Below are 15,958 nucleotides of genomic sequence, written 5' to 3' on the forward strand. Positions count from 1 at the left end.
GGGAGTACAGGCTAACATTAGAGGCCTGGTCAGTCTGTGAGCGAACAAGAGTCCCCCTGGTCAGGTGGAGGTGTAGGCCTTCCCGTCTGACTGCACTCTTCCTGGCTACCTTGCTGTAGTCGTGTAGTAGCCCACGTCCCTGAGTGTACCATGTGGTGCTCACCCGTATGGCTGGTGACTTGGGGCCTTTGATACCTTCCGCTCCTCGATGGCGGTGCCGGTCCCTGGCGTGTGACTGAACCTCCGGGCTTTCTATGGCCAGAGGACCTGAAATCCCCTGCCAGGTGGTTTCTGCTGCTGGATGTGGATATCCTCACAGCCTCGGACTCCGGTGTCCGGTTCTCTGCGTCTTCTGCCTGGATGAGCTCTATCAGCTCCAATCCCTGGCTCTCTGCTCCTGTGTTACCTCCAGAGCTCCTTGCTCTGACTAGACTCGACCCTTCTCAACTCCTCTAACCCCGCCCCAGATCCAGTTTATAAAGGGCAGGTTCACGCGGGGGACATAATTGGGACTCACTCAGATCTAACAGTAACCATCAGAATGGAATATCCCTCTAAGCAGCGAGAAAGCTCTGGACTAAGAACTTTGTAATCTTCCTTTGTTTCTACAGGTAAAATTAGACTTGCTTATCTTCATTGTAATTTAGCTTATTACTCTTCACTTTCAGTGTTAATGATAAGAATAGACTTATAAATCCAAGTTCAGTTTTAATTGTAAGTGACATTTTATTAAGCAGTCATTGTTAGGGAAATCTAAACAACTGCGCAGAGGAACGCCAGCTACAATAATCGCACAGAAGGAAAGGATTTACTCATCTGACTCCTGCTCTATTGTCTGAAGTAAGTCTCATTACAACTTACTCTATTCACAGCACTTTTGAGTGACAGGTCTGGGGAAAGAGGTATTTCAAATACAGACCTGGATGTCAAGAATTGGCAGTACACGAAATGCTGCAGAGAAAAGCCTTTAAAGGAGTAGAAAGGTTTATCAAATGAATGTTATTTATTATGTGATGACAAGTTGTACAGCTTTCTAGTATACTTTCTGCATCAATTCATTGGAGTCATTCAGTAACGTTAAGTTTTTGGCGCATTTTTTTTTTCCGCACGCTTTTTACCGTGGTAAAAACACAGCTTTTTACATCACCAGTACAAATCATGAGATTTGTAAAATCTCAGGCACACACTGCGTTTATTTTCCTTGCCCATTTCCAGCTTCGGTGCTTTTTTGCAATTCTGCTTCATGTTAATTCTTTCAGCATTTTTGTAGCGTTTTTCACCCATTTAAATGAGTGGAAAAAAATCGCATGTAAAAATGCATAAAAAAAGGACGTAAAATTGCGTAAAAAAGACGATGTATTTTATGCACCATTTTTCCCGCCAAGACACTGGTCTTTGGTGCAGAAAAATCTGCTCAATACTCAATGTGTACATCTTGCTTGGTGCTACCTTGCTAATATTTCCCTGGTGCCCCACCGTTTTCTGTACCACCAGCCTCCAGGAGTGATGTGTGGCCACATGTGATTGCTGCAGTCTGTGAATGGCTGCAGTGGTCAGGTTCATACTTACCAACATTTGCATTAGGGCTCATAAAAATGGGATGAGTGCTATCCGTCGTTTTTAGAGATAGCACTTGTCCCATTTTCTTCTATGCAGCAGTGCACATGTCCAATTATTTTCTTCGGGCTGAGTCCCTCCTAAGAAAAAAATCGCAGCATGCCCAAGTTGCATCCTATTGTTAGATCGCACTCTGCCATTCAGTTTGTCCGTGGAAAAAATCAGACCACATTCCAATGAAATCCAAGGGCGGTCCGATTTTCACGGACAGACTGAATAGAGAAGATGGAGAATTTTTTTTTTCATTCTCATCTGAGAAAATCGGACGACACTCTGATCAAACTCTGATCAGAGTGTGATTAGCATAATTATAGCCTTAGCCCCCTGAAGAAGTCTGTCAAGGCGAAACTTGATGGGGAGGCTATGAGTCACTTTAATTTAGCTTCAGTGCTCTTCTATATACCGTATATATGAACAATTATACATACCCTGACAGTGTCATATAGAACCCATGGACTGCAGCCATGGTTTAGGCAAGATAGTATAGCTTCAGCAATGTGTAAAGGTTACTAATTGGTAGGGTAGGGTTACCTAATTATAGGAACCCCTATAATATAAGAATACAGGACCACTTTAGTATTTTTAGATAATAGAGACCACGTTATATTAGAGTTAAATAAAAGTTAAGTTTTAATTACATCCCCTAAAACTGGGTTTATTTACCTTCCTGGGTAATTTGTCAATGCAAATTTTCATCCCTGAAGGGTTGTATCACACCTTTGAGTTTGGTTAGCATAATTGACCCAATTCTTTCAGATGAGAGAAAAACGGCTGTGTAATCCTAGCCTTAAGGGAATAGGGATGTTAAGTCCAGAAAGGTTCAAATTAGCCGGGACTAAAAATTTGAGACAGTCCCGGCAAATTCAGGACAGTTGGCAAGTATGCGGGTGTCAAGATGACATGTCAGTGCTGGAGGTCGGGATACAAAGACCCTATGGAAGTATTGTCAAGGAAGAATCAGGCAAGGTGAGTATTACAGGTAATTCACAGCAAAATTCTCAACTTGCTGACTTATTATCCCTTATTTAATTCAGTGGGAAAAATCTGCAACAAATCATTTCCTTTCTTCACAGCATAAACTGACAGACAAATTTTCATGTGTAAAATTCTGTAGCTTGTGGCTGCAATTTGTTCAAAACTCATACTGTCACAGGTGTGTCAGAAGAGACAGACAGTCGCCCTGCTGTTGGTTGCAGGAGATCTCTTTGTTTGGCATTACAGACACCTTCTTAGAGGCTGTCTCTCTAGAACCCAGTGGCTACCTTCCTCTAGCTAATTAACACCCTGGCCTGGGTGTATAAATACCTGTTGTCTGCTAGAGGGAGGTGCCAGCGTTACTCACATTACCTTTTGTGAAGGCTCGGAGCAAGTGCATTACTTCTTCCTCTTTGGAGCTATGAGGACGGGTGTTCACCTATCTGAAGTTGACTTAAAGCTGATCTATCTTCCCTTGTTTGTTCCCCCTTGTTGTCTTTAGTTGTAAGAGGGGATCAACTAGCGCTCATCCCCTTCCCTTCCCTAGCCAGGGCCTAAGGCCAGGGAAAGACAGGGCGAGGTTCGCGTGCGACGATTGATGAAGAACCAATATAGGGATGTTAGTGGAGACAGGTTGATATTAGATCAGCCTAGGAGGTCTCCACTCCCCCCTTTCCGTAGAGTCTGGGCTCCCTTTCCCTCTTCCCTTTGGGTTGCACTAAGTCTTTCCCACACCTTGCGTGACACATACACTTTGCTGTTACTGTATTCTGATGCGCATTTCCTGTCCATGGAAAAATTGATGGAAAATCCACAACATTTTCATCCCATGAGAAGCACTGTAACTCCATATGAGTAGTAATGCAGCTCTTATGGGGCCCAGGTAGGAAGAGGCTCAAATTAGGAGATCCTATCTGTTTTTCTTCTTGCATAGAGTGAACATGGAGAAGACACTGGGGACTCAACAACAAATGAAGAGCCACATCTTAAAAGTCTGTAGCCTGTGAAATGAACCACCATAAGAGTGGACCCCATTTTGCTCTTACTATGAAGCCCACTTTCCTCTATGTTTGTATGTGACCTAGAAGTAAACATGAAATGAATTTTCTACCAATGTATTTTTGCCATGTAATAAATGCACCCTTCTTAATCTGTTAATATTTCATCTTTTGCTGCAGATTTTCCAGAAGTTTATAAATGCTGCGAATAAAAGTAGAAAACTGATGACTGCAGTCAAAACAATCCAACGCTCTCCCGAACATGGACCACATTTACTCCTTATCTTAGACCTGGAGAAGCCTTTACGACTCTAGACATAATATCATGGGTTCCATTACTATTTTGTTTACGTAAAAGAAATTGCCTCAAAGATCTGAATAAGTGCAAAGGAAAGTGACCTATAACCATGAGTATCCCACTGGCTCAGAGTAAGGCTTGTTGCACAGACCAAGAGGACAACAGCAATGAAGAGAAAAATGATAACGAAAGTGTGACTGGCTTGGGTGATACTAATGCCAATCAGATTTTCTCCACAACCGCTGGTGAAAAGGATGAAATATATAGCAGGGAGGATAAAACAGGGATGTTGTGCACATGGCAGTCTGAAAAACTTACATTGTTGAGTAAGGAGTCCAGGCGGGAAGTGAACATCAGTCAAGAGTTTCCGTCAAGACTCCATTTACCAACCAACAAGGACATCAGCAAAGATTACATGACGGATGATGCCAAGGACAGTTTGAAGTCTACGACTCATGGGCAATCTCCTTTAAATTCGAAAGCCAGCTTATATGAAAGAAGCTTCCAGGTTCCCATTAGCAAAACACATGAATCGTCTATTAACATCCATAGTAATAATGTCAGTAACATAACCCATGGTGAACGTTCCAGGATAAAATCAAGTATCCCTTCACCTAAGACAGACACTTTTATAAAAGAGCATATTTCACCTACGACACCGATAGATTCACCTCTTAAGTATTTGCAGTATGCTGATACATCTCTTTGCGGGATCAGGCCAACTGATACATCTTCGCCAACTGACCATCTATTCGGATTATCCTCTCATAATATCAGTAATACCTCAGAGGAAAAGACGATTGTATTTTATTCCAAACCATCTACCTCAATTATTACCGGGCCAGATTTTTCAACGGGTGATGGAACCTTAACCCATATTAGCAAGCAAAGCACATTGTCACATCCCATCAATGTGGAGGATCATTCTCGTCTACCTTACAAACCTCAGGTAATTTGTACCATACCAGAAGCACAATTGTATCAGGGTCAAACAATAAAATCATCTGAATTTACTGATCCAAAAAGTATTCACTCTAAGTCAACATCTCCCCACAAACTACAAATAACATTGGTAGAGGTTGCTGGATCCAAAAGGGTGGACGGAGTATTTGAAACCAGAAGATCTCCAATGTCTTCTCCATGTGGTCTGGCTTCTGTTTCTCAGCCCAGCCAAGTAGGAAAGCATTCTGGGACTTATCTTTCTACTAGTCCTTCCAATACCAAGCAACACGATTATAAACTTGATGTATATTACAGTGAAATGAAAACTCAAATCTCTCAGGTCTCTGATTTTCAAGCTGGTCATTCCCAAGAAGTGGAGTCTTCAAAAAACAAAGAGCCGAGCTACAAGCCTGCGATCAGAAAAACAACATCACTCACTGACTCTCTGGATAATAGGAACTATGCGAGTAAAGACAGATTTTCAGTACAAGATTATCTTTGTCAGGACAGTGACAATAATTTTCTTTCAAGCAGCAATGCGACTTCCTTGAAAGATAAAAATACTTTCGTTGACAGTAAAAAGACATCTCTTGGTCGAAGACATCAGTCGGATATTCTAAAAAGCAATTTGAAAGAAAGCCATAAGGACCCAAGTGATTCTTTTTTTTTCACTTCTTCTCCCTCATGCCCGGTGGTTAATATTAATGATCAGCGCGTTACCTCACCGAGCAGCTTTAAGGATCTTAGTGCAGCTCATGTTGACAGATTGTCACCTTCCTCAGTGCTACCTCCTATTGAGAGTACACAGTTGTTCAACATATCCCCTAAAGCTACTAACCAGACTCTTGCTAACAGTTGCATCCCGAAACCAATACTGGTACATTCCAAAACTTGCCCTATAAGTCAGGATGAAACAGAAACAAACCATATTGTAAAAACGGAGGAGACCATCGAACCTGCTATCATCGTACCCAAACCTAAGCATGTGCGACCTAAGATCATCACTTACATTAGGAGGAACCCTCAAGCAGTCGACAGAATGCCATTTGGACAAATGAACATGCCATATGGACCCCCAACCTGTAATGTTCCCATACCCAAAGAACATGATGCACTGAGTAGTGACATTAAACCAACAAATGTGTTAGATAAGTATAAAGCCGACATGCACAAACCCAGGATATACAGTGCTGGATTGATGGTTTCCGGAATCAGGCCTCCGACACATCATTCATTAGAAGAGGTAAGACCACTTTTGACAATAAATTGACACTTTTTTTCCCTAGATTTCGAATTATTAATTGTGTTGATACATATGGTTTTCTTAAATTGGCTTTCTCATGTTGTTTATGTAGAAAGCACGAGAACTAGCTGAGCAAATTGCTGCATACTTTTCTGGGAAAAGATTTAGTTCAATTGATTCATTTAAATCTCTTTTTATTTTTAGTAGTCCAGTGGGCGGTCCTGCATTTTGATTGACAGATATAACTGGGTAGAACCACCCACTGGACTCCTAAGGAAAGAAAAAAAGAGTAGGGAATTAAATGTATAAAATGACCACTTTTGACAATAAATTGACACTTTTCTACCTATCTTTAGTATTAATAATTGTGAGGAAAAGTATGGTTTTCTTAAAGGGGCTTTGTCATGTTGTATATGAAGAAAGAATTGTATGAAGAATAATGAGCTGAGCCGAGTGATAGATACTTTTCTGGGAAAAGATTTACTCCAATTGATATATTTAAATTTCTTTTTATTCTTAGTAGTCCAGTGGGTGGTCCTGCATTTTGATTGACAGATATAACTGGATAGAACCACCCACTGGACTCCTAAGGAAAAAAAAAAGAGTGGGGAATTAAATGTATAAAATGTAAGTTATATCATAGAATCATAGAATGGTAGAGTTGGAAGGGACCTCCTGGGTCATCTGGTCCAACCCCCTGCTCAAAGCAGGATTCACTAAATCATCTCAGACAGATGTCTGTCCAGCCTCTGTTTGAAGACGTCCATTGAAGGGGAACTCACCACCTCTCGTGGCAGCCTGTTCCACTCATTAATCACCCTAACTGTCAAAAAGTTTTTTCTAATATCTAATCTGTGTCTCCTCCCATTTAGTTTCATCCCATTGCTTCTAGTCTTTCCTTGTGCAAATGAGAATAAAGATGATCCTTCTACAATGTGACAGCCCTTGACATATTTGTAGACAGCTATTAAGTCTCCTATCAGTCTTCTTTTTTGCAAGCTAAACATTCCCAAATCCTGCAACCGTTCCTCATAGGACATGGTTTGCAGACCAGTCACCATTCTGGTCGCTCTTCTCTGAACTTGCTCCAGTTTGTCTATGTCTTTTTTAAAATGTGGTGCCCAAAACTGTACACAGTATTCCAGATGAGGTCTGACCAAAGAGGAGTAAAGACCGATAATGACTTCACGTGATCTAGACTGTATGCTTCTGTTAATACATCCCAGAATTGTATTTGCCTTTTTTGCTGCTGCATCACACTGTTGACTCATGTTCAGTCTATGATCTATTAGTATACCTAAGTCTTTTTCACATGTACTGTTGCTTAGCTCTATTCCTCCCATTCTGTATATGCTTTTTTCATTTTTATTGCCCAGATGTAGTACTTTGCATTTTTCCCTGTTAAAAACCATTCTGTTGGTTGCTGCCCACTGCTCCAGTTTATTTAGGTCTTTTTGAATCCTCTCTCTCTCTTCTCTAGTATTAGCTATCCCTCCTAGCTTTGTGTCATCAGCAAATTTAATCAGTTTACCCTCAATTCCTTCATCTAAATCATTGATAAAGATGTTGAACAATACAGGTCCCAGGACGGAGCCCTGTGGTACCCCACTTGAGACATTCATCCAGCTGGATGTGAAGCCATTTACAACCACCCTTTGAGTCCGATCACTAAGCCAGTTATGAATCCACCTAACAGTTGCCTGGTCCATTGGATACTTGGTCATTTTTTCAATAAGGATGGTGTGAGATACTTTGTCAAATGCTTTGCTCAAGTCAAGATATACTATATCTACAGCATTTCCCTGATCCACCCAGTCAGTGATTCTGTCATAGAAGGAAATTAAGTTAGTCTGACATGACTTGTTAGTTACAAACCCATGCTGACTCTGGTTAATCACTTCATTCTTATCCATGTACTTACATACATGTTGTTTAATAATTTGTTCAAAGATCTTTCCTGGTATAGAAGTCAGACTCACCGGCCTATAGTTCCCTGGGTCCACCTTCTTCCTCTTTTTGAAGATAGGAACAACATTTGCTCTTCTCCAGTCTTCTGGGACTTCTCCTGTTCTCCAAGAATTTTCAAAGATTATGGAGAGTGGTTCTAAAATTTCTTCTATGATCTCCTTCAGTACTCTGGGGTGTAATTCATCTGGACCTGGAGACTTGAACTCATTTATGTTAGCTAAATATTCCCTCACAATCTTTCTGTTTACAGATAACTTGGATTCCTCTATTCCTTTAAAAGGACAGTGAAGATCAGTTGATGTTACATTTTCTTTCTGAGAGAAAACAGATGCAAAATAGGAATTAAAAAGTTCGGCCTTCTCAACATCCTCTCTTACCATTTCTCCATTTTCATCCTGTAAAAATCCTATAGCATCTTTGACTTTTCTTTTACTTTTGACATACCCCCAAAATCCTTTTTTATTGCTTTTGACATCTCTTGCAAGCCTTAATTCATTGTCAGCTTTAGCTAACCTGATACGTGCCCTGCAGGATCTGCAGACTGCATTATAATCTTCTTTAGATATGCCTCCCTCTTTCCATTTAATAAACATTTCTTTCTTTCTTTTTAGCATGTGTTTAAGTTCTGTGTTCATCCATCCTGGTTTCCTTAAATGCTTCCCATTCTTCCTACTTTTCGGGATTGTTAACGATTGTGCTTTGAGAATCTCATTTTTAAAAATTTCCCATCCTTCCTGGACATTTTTGTCCTTAAGGACATCCAGCCATTGGATCCCTCCTATTCTCTTTCTGAGTCTCTTAAAATCTGCCTTTCTAAAATCTAACCTTGAAGTTTGAGTCTTCACATGTCTTCCTCCTCTAGTTATCCAAAATTCTATAATAGCATGATCGCTGCCTCCTAGCGTCCCAGCCACCTTTACCTCCTCAACCATTTCCTCCCTGTTTATAAGGATTAGATCCAAAGTAGCAGATCCCCTTGTTTTCTCCCCTACCTTTTGGAAGATAAAGTTGTCAGCAAGAGAGGATAAGAATTTGCTTGACCTGTTAGTTTTACTTGAGAGAGATTCCCAACAAATGTCTGGATAGTTGAAATCTCCCATGACCACTACGTCATATTTTTTGGAGAACTTGGTCATTTGATACATAAAGAGTTCATCCATATCTTCAGCTTGCCCAGGTGGCCTGTAGTAAATGCCTACAATGGTGTCCTTTCTGTTGTTCTCTCCTTGTATTCTTACCCAAACAGTTTCCACAGAACTCCCAGTCTCTGAAGCTTCAATCTCTGTGCAGATATACGCTTTTCTAACATACAATGCGACACCTCCTCCTCGTTTATCAAGTCTGTTTCTTGCAAATAAGTTGTATCCTTTTAGCCTTTTATTCCAATCATGTGTATCGTCCCACCAAGTTTCAGTGATTCCAATGACATCATATTTAGTGTTGAGCCACCCCCGTAGTGTTCGGGTTCGGTTCGGTTCGTCGAACACCGGGATGTTCGAGGAACTGTTCGTCGAACTGTTCGTCGAACACCTTAGAACACCGTCGAACACCGTTAAAACCAATGGCAGGCAAACAAAAACACATAGAAACACATAGAAAAAAAGTCCTTTAATTGAAATAAAGACACAATCCTTTATTGTTCTAAATTAAACCATACTTACCATCACGCCCATTCCAGCTGAAGCCAACGATCTCCTGCAATAAAAGAAAAATAATAAAGCAACATCATTTTCCCACGCTGTCAGTGACGTGCATGAGGTGAGCCGAGTTCATTGGACATTAACTCGGCTCATCTGGATGCCGTCACAGCGAGACAGTGAGGAGCGCAAGCATGTCTGCGCTTCTCAGTGTCTGCGGGATGACAGGCTGGATGGCGGCGTTCTGCTGCGGTCCAGCCTGTCATCTCGATGTAGCAGAGCTGAAGCTGTCATGGGAACCATGGAAAGGTAAGGATGATGTTGCTTTATTATTTTTCTTTTATTGCAGGGGATCGTTGGCTTCAGCTGGAATGGACGTGACGGTAAGTATGGTTTAATTTAGAACAATAAAGAATTGTGTGTTTATTTCAATTAAAGGACTTTTTTCTGGGTGTTGTGTTTTTTTTAAATACTTTACTAGAAATTCTTGGTGGTCATGTCTAATATTGGCGTGACCCCATGAATTTTGGGCTTAGGGCCAGCTGATAATGCCAAGCTGGCCCTAACCCCTTTATTACCCAGTGAGCCACCGCATCAGGGCCCTGGATGAGTTGGGTACAGCGCCAGAAGATGGCGCTTCTATGAACGCGCCATTTTCCGGGGTGGCTGCGGACTGCAATTTGCAGCGGGGGTGGCCCAGAAAGCTTGGGCCTCCCTGCGCTGCGGATTCCAGCCCCCAGCTGCCTAGTTGTACCTGGCTGGACACAAAAACAGGGCGAAGCCCCACGTCAATTTTCTTTAAATTATTTCATGAAATAATTAAGAAAAAAAGGGCTTCCCTATATTGTTGTGTCCGGCCAGGTACAAATAGGCAGCTGGTGGTTGGGGGCAGCCCGTTCCTGCCTGCTGCACCTGACTGGACACAAATATAGTGCGAAGCCCCACGTCAATTTTTTTTTAATTATTTCATGAATTTCCTGAAATAATTTAAAAAAATTGAAGTGGGGCTTCGCACTATATTTGTGTCCAGCCAGGTACAGCAGGCAGGAACAGGCTGCCCCCATCCACCAGCTGCCTATTTGTACCTGGCCGGACACAACAATATAGAGAAGGCCTTTTTTTCTTAATTATTTCATGAATTTCATGAAATAATTAAAAAAAATTGAAGTGGGGCTTCGCACTATATTTGTGTCCAGCCAGGTACAGCAGGCAGGAACGGGCTGCCCCCAACCACCAGCTGCCTATTTGTACCTGGCCGGACACAACAATATAGAGAAGGCCTTTTTTTCTTAATTATTTCATGAATTTCATGAAATAATTAAAAAAATTTGAAGTGGGGCTTCGCACTATATTTGTGTCCAGCCAGGTACAGCAGGCAGGAACGGGCTGCCCCCAACCACCAGCTGACTATTTGTACCTGGCCGGACACAACAATATAGAGAAGGCCTTTTTTTCTTAATTATTTCATGAATTTCATGAAATAATTAAAAAAAATTGACGTGGGGCTTCGCCCTATTTTTGTGTCCAGCCAGGTACAACTAGGCAGCTGGGGGCTGGAATCTGCAGCGCACGGAGGCCCAAGCTTTCTGGGCCCCCCCCCGCTGCAAATTGCAGTCCGCAGCCACCCCGGAAAATGGCGCGTTCATAGAAGCGCCATCTTCTGGCGCTGTACCCAACTCATCCAGGGCCCTGGTGCGGTGGCTCACTGGGTAATAAAGGGGTTAGGGCCAGCTTGGTATTATCAGCTGGCCCCAAGCCCAAAATCCATGGGGTCACGCCAGTATTAGACATGACCGCCATGAATTTCAAGTAAAGTATTTAAAAAAAACACAACACCCAGAATAAAGTCCTTTAATTGAAATAAACACACAATTCTTTATTGTTCTAAATTAAACTATACTTACCATCACGCCCATTCCAGCTGAAGCCAACGATCTCCTGCAATAAAAGAAAAATAATAAACCAACCTCATCCTTACCTTTCCATGGTTCCCACGACAGCTTCAGCTCTGCTACATCGAGATGACAGGCTGGACCGCAGCAGAACGTTGCCATCCAGCCTGTCATGCCGCAGACACTGAGAAGAGCAGGCATGCTTGCGCTCCTCAGTGTCTCGCTGTGACGGCATCCAGATGAGCCGAGGTCATGTCCAATGAACTCGGCTCACCTCATGCACGTCACTGACAGCGTGGGAAAATTCTCACGCTGAAGTGCTGAGTGCAGGAGAATTCTCCCACGCTGTCAGTGACGTGCATGAGGTGAGCTCATGTCCAATGAACTCAGCTCACCTCATGCACCTCACTGACAGCGTGGGAAAATTCTCCTGCACTCAGCGCTTCAGCGTGAGAATTCTCCCACGCTGTAAGTGACGTGCATGAGGTGAGCCGAGTTCATTGGACATGACCTCGGCTCATCTTTATGCCGTCACAGAGAGACAATGTGGAGCGCAAGCATGCCTGCTCTTCTCAGTGTCTGCGGGATGACAGGCTGGATGGCGGCGTTCTGCTGCGGTCCAGCCTGTCATCTCGATGTAGCAGAGCTGAAGCTTTCGTGGGAACCATGGAAAGGTAAGGATGAGGTTGCTTTATTATTTTTCTTTTATTGCAGGAGATCGTTGGCTTCAGCTGGAATGGGCGTGATGGTAAGTATGGTTTAATTTAGAACAATAAAGGATTGTGTCTTTATTTCAATTAAAGGACTTTATTCTGGGTGTTTGTGTTTTTTTTAACTTTGACTATGGGGTTAGTAATGGGGGTGTCTTATAGACGCCTCTCCATTACTAACCTGGGCTTGATGTCAGCTGGCATTATAAGCTGACATCAACCCCAGCCCTATTACCCCCTGCCACCGCACCAGGGCAGCGTGGAAGAGCGAGGCTAAGTGCCAGAATTGGCGCATCCTATGAATGCGCCATTTCTGGGGCGGCTGACGGCTGGTGTTTCTAGCCTGGGAGGGGGCCAATATTCATGGCTCCCTTCCTGGGCTATTAATATCAGCCCCCAGCTGTCTGCCTAGCCTTTGCTAGCTATTAAATTAGGGGGGACCCCACGTCATTTTTTTGGGGGGGTCCCCCATTTTAATAGCTAGTAAAGGCTATGTATTCAGCTGGGGGCTGATATTAGTAGCCTGGGAAGCTCCGTGGGTATTACCCCCTTCCCAGGCTTCAAACATCTGCCCCAGCCGTCTGCTTAACCTCCGCTAGAGCCTAAAATTAAGGGGAACCCCACGCCAATTTTTTTAATAATAAATCCTTTATTTTAATACTAAATGACAAGTACAGTAACCAACACTATCACTGTACTTCATATATATGTGACTGACATGTTTCTATCTATCTAATCTATGTGTGAAGCTCTATTCTGTCTGTTATAAATTGTCGGGTACAGATGCTGAATTGCCGGCCGGCTTTCTTAAAGAGACGGTGCATGAAAACACTATTATTTTTTTTAATAAATCCTTTACACTAAATGACAAGTACAGTAAGCAACACTGTCACTGTACTTCATATATATGTGACTGACATGTTTCTATCTATCTAATCTATGTGTGATTCTCTATTCCTTCTATTCTAAATTGTCGGGTACCGCTGCTGAATTGCCGGCCTGCTTTTTTAAAGAGACGGTGCATGAAAACACTATTATTTTTTTTGATAAATCCTTTACGCTAAATGACAAGTACAGTAAGCAGCACTTTCACTGTACTTCGTATATATGTGGCTGACATGTTTATATCTATCTAATCTATGTGTGAAGCTCTATTCTTTCGGTTCTAAATTGTCGGGCACCGGTGTATGCCGCTGCTGAATTGCCGGCTTTTCATGTTTCACTGTGAGCACTGTTCCCATCGATTTGGGCAATCACTGTAATGCCACAACCACCATGGCTTTGGCATTACAGTGAGTGGCAGACAATCCCTGCATGATTGGTGCTCTAAATAGCACCAGACATGCAGGACACGCTTTTGGTGCACGAACAGTTATCGAACATAACCTCGAACAGCCGAATTTTTTGCAAATCGTTCGGGTTCGTCGAACAACTCGAACACCGCCCAAAACAGCTCGAATTTGAGATTGGCGAACAGTTCTAGTCGAACACCGCTCATCTCTACTCATATTCCTTTTCCTGCGTTAGTAGTTCCAATTCTCCTTGTTTGTTGCCCATGCTTTGTGCATTTGTATAAAAACATTTTAGTTTGTGATTGGTTTCTCTTCCTCCCATATTTTTATTATTTAGATTTTTTTGTCTTTGTTCTTCCTTTCCACTTCCAGTAGCAGAGATCTCAATAGTATTTGTCAGTTGTATGGCTTTTTCTGGCCTTTTGCTTCCCTTTCCACATTGTTCTAGTTTAAAGCTCTCCTGATGAGTGTAGCAAGGCGACTTCCAAATACATGTTTTCCAGTCTTCGTAAGGTGCACCCCATCTCTAGCAAGTAGTCCATCGTATAGGTAATTCATTCCGTGATCCAGAAATCCAAATCCTTGTTGACGGCACCATCGACGTAGCCAGTTGTTCACCTGTAGAATCTTATTCCACCTCATTGTTCCATGGCCATCCACTGGGAGGATGGATGAGAAGACCACCTGCGCTCCCAATTCTTTCACTTTCTTGCCTAAGTCTTCAAAGTCACTGCAGATGGTTTCCAGGTCCTTTCTTGCGGTGTCATTTGTCCCCACATGTATTAGCAGGAATGGGTAGTGATCTGTAGGTCTGAAGAGTCTTGATATCCTGTCAGACACATCTTTAATTTTTGCTCCTGGAAGACAGCACATTTCTCTTGAGGTTATGTCTGGTCTGCAGATAGCGGCCTCTGTTCCTCTTAACAGGGAATCCCCCATGACCACCACTCTCCGTTTTTTCTTCACAACATTCTTCTTTCTCCATCCAGGAGGATTCTGAGGGCTTACAAGGTTATTCATTGCTGGCAAAGTCTTATTTTGCTGTATTTCTTCATGGTTCTCCTGCGTGAGAGCCTGGTACTGGTTCCTGAGCAGTATGGGTGCTGACTGCCTCTCGATCCTCCTGCTTCTGTGGGTCACATGCTTCCATTCCTCTGTTTCGTCAGGTGCAGTTCAAATTTCTTCTCTTTCTGAATCATGAAGAGATAATTCTGCTCTGTCTAAGAACTCTTCACCTTCCTTAATGATTTTCAAGGTAGTTAACCTCTCTTTTAGATTTCGCAACTTTTCCTCCAACAGGGACACAAGTTTGCATTTCTGGCAAGTGAAGTTTGGCTTTTCCACTGGCAAGTCTGTGAACATGTAGCAGGATATGCAGCTCACCAAATGGCTCCTGGACTCTTCCATGTTCTTACTGTTAATGTTCTGAAAACAGTGAAAAAAGCTTTAAAAAAAAGCTTCAAAATGCGCGCGGTTTACCGATGTCCTCTTTTCAGCTCCAACAGCCAAAATCCAGTGTTCTTTGAGCTCGCGGAGACTCTTCACTTACCCCAAAACGCAGTGGGAATATGCTAATTATCTCCTCAGGACTCCTCCCCTGGTTTACCGATGTCCTCTTTTCAGCTCCAACAGCCAAAATCCAGTGTTCTTTGAGCTCGCGGAGACTCTTCACTTACCCCAAAATGCAGTGGGAATATGCAAATTATCTCCTCAGGACTCCTCCCCTGGTTTACCGATATCCTCTTTTCAGCTCCAACAGCCAAAATCCAGTGTTCTTTGAGCTCGCGGAGACTCTTCACTTACCCCAAAATGCAGTGGGAATATGCAAATTATCTCCTCAGGACTTCTCCCCTGGTTTACCGATGTCCTCTTTTCAGCTCCAACAGCCAAAATCCAGTGTTCTTTGAGCTCGCGGAGACTCTTCACTTACCCCAAAATGCAGTGGGAATATGCAAATTATCTCCTCAGGACTCCTCCCCTGGTTTACCGATGTCCTCTTTTCAGCTCCAACAGCCAAAATCCAGTGTTCTTTGAGTTCGCGGAGACTCTTCACTTACCCCAAAATGCAGTGGGAATATGCAAATTATCTCCTCAGGACTTCTCCCCTGGTTTACCGATGTCCTCTTTTCAGCTCCAACTGCCAAAATCCAGTGTTCTTTGAGCTCGCGGAGACTCTTCACTTACCCCAAAATGCAGTGGGAATATGCAAATGATCTCCTCAGGACTCCTCCCCTGGTTTACCGATGTCCTCTTTTCAGCTCCAACAGCCAAAATCCAGTGTTCTTTGAGCTCGCGGAGACTCTTCACTTACCCCAAAATGCAGTGGGAATATGCAAATTATCTCCTCAGTACTCCTCCCCTGGTTTACCGATGTCCTCTTTTCAGC

General features: G+C 42.8%; 1 protein-coding gene across 2 annotated transcripts in view; it reads left to right on the top strand.

Annotated features, from left to right (window-relative positions):
- Positions 1-15,958, top strand: part of MTUS2 (microtubule associated scaffold protein 2) — an 833,540-nt gene that overhangs the window by 226,980 nt on the left and 590,602 nt on the right. For both annotated transcript variants that reach the window (XM_073662484.1, XM_073662485.1), the window contains exon 2: positions 3,771-6,073. In XM_073662484.1, the coding sequence (XP_073518585.1) occupies positions 3,998-6,073 (2,076 nt within the window). In that variant the 5' untranslated portion in view covers positions 3,771-3,997. The remainder of the gene's footprint in view (positions 1-3,770; positions 6,074-15,958) is intronic.

Source organism: Phyllobates terribilis, unplaced genomic scaffold (assembly GCF_046119375.1).
Source record: "Phyllobates terribilis strain yellow unplaced genomic scaffold, ASM4611937v1 Scaffold_2__4_contigs__length_985480577, whole genome shotgun sequence".
Taxonomy (NCBI): domain Eukaryota; kingdom Metazoa; phylum Chordata; class Amphibia; order Anura; family Dendrobatidae; genus Phyllobates; species Phyllobates terribilis.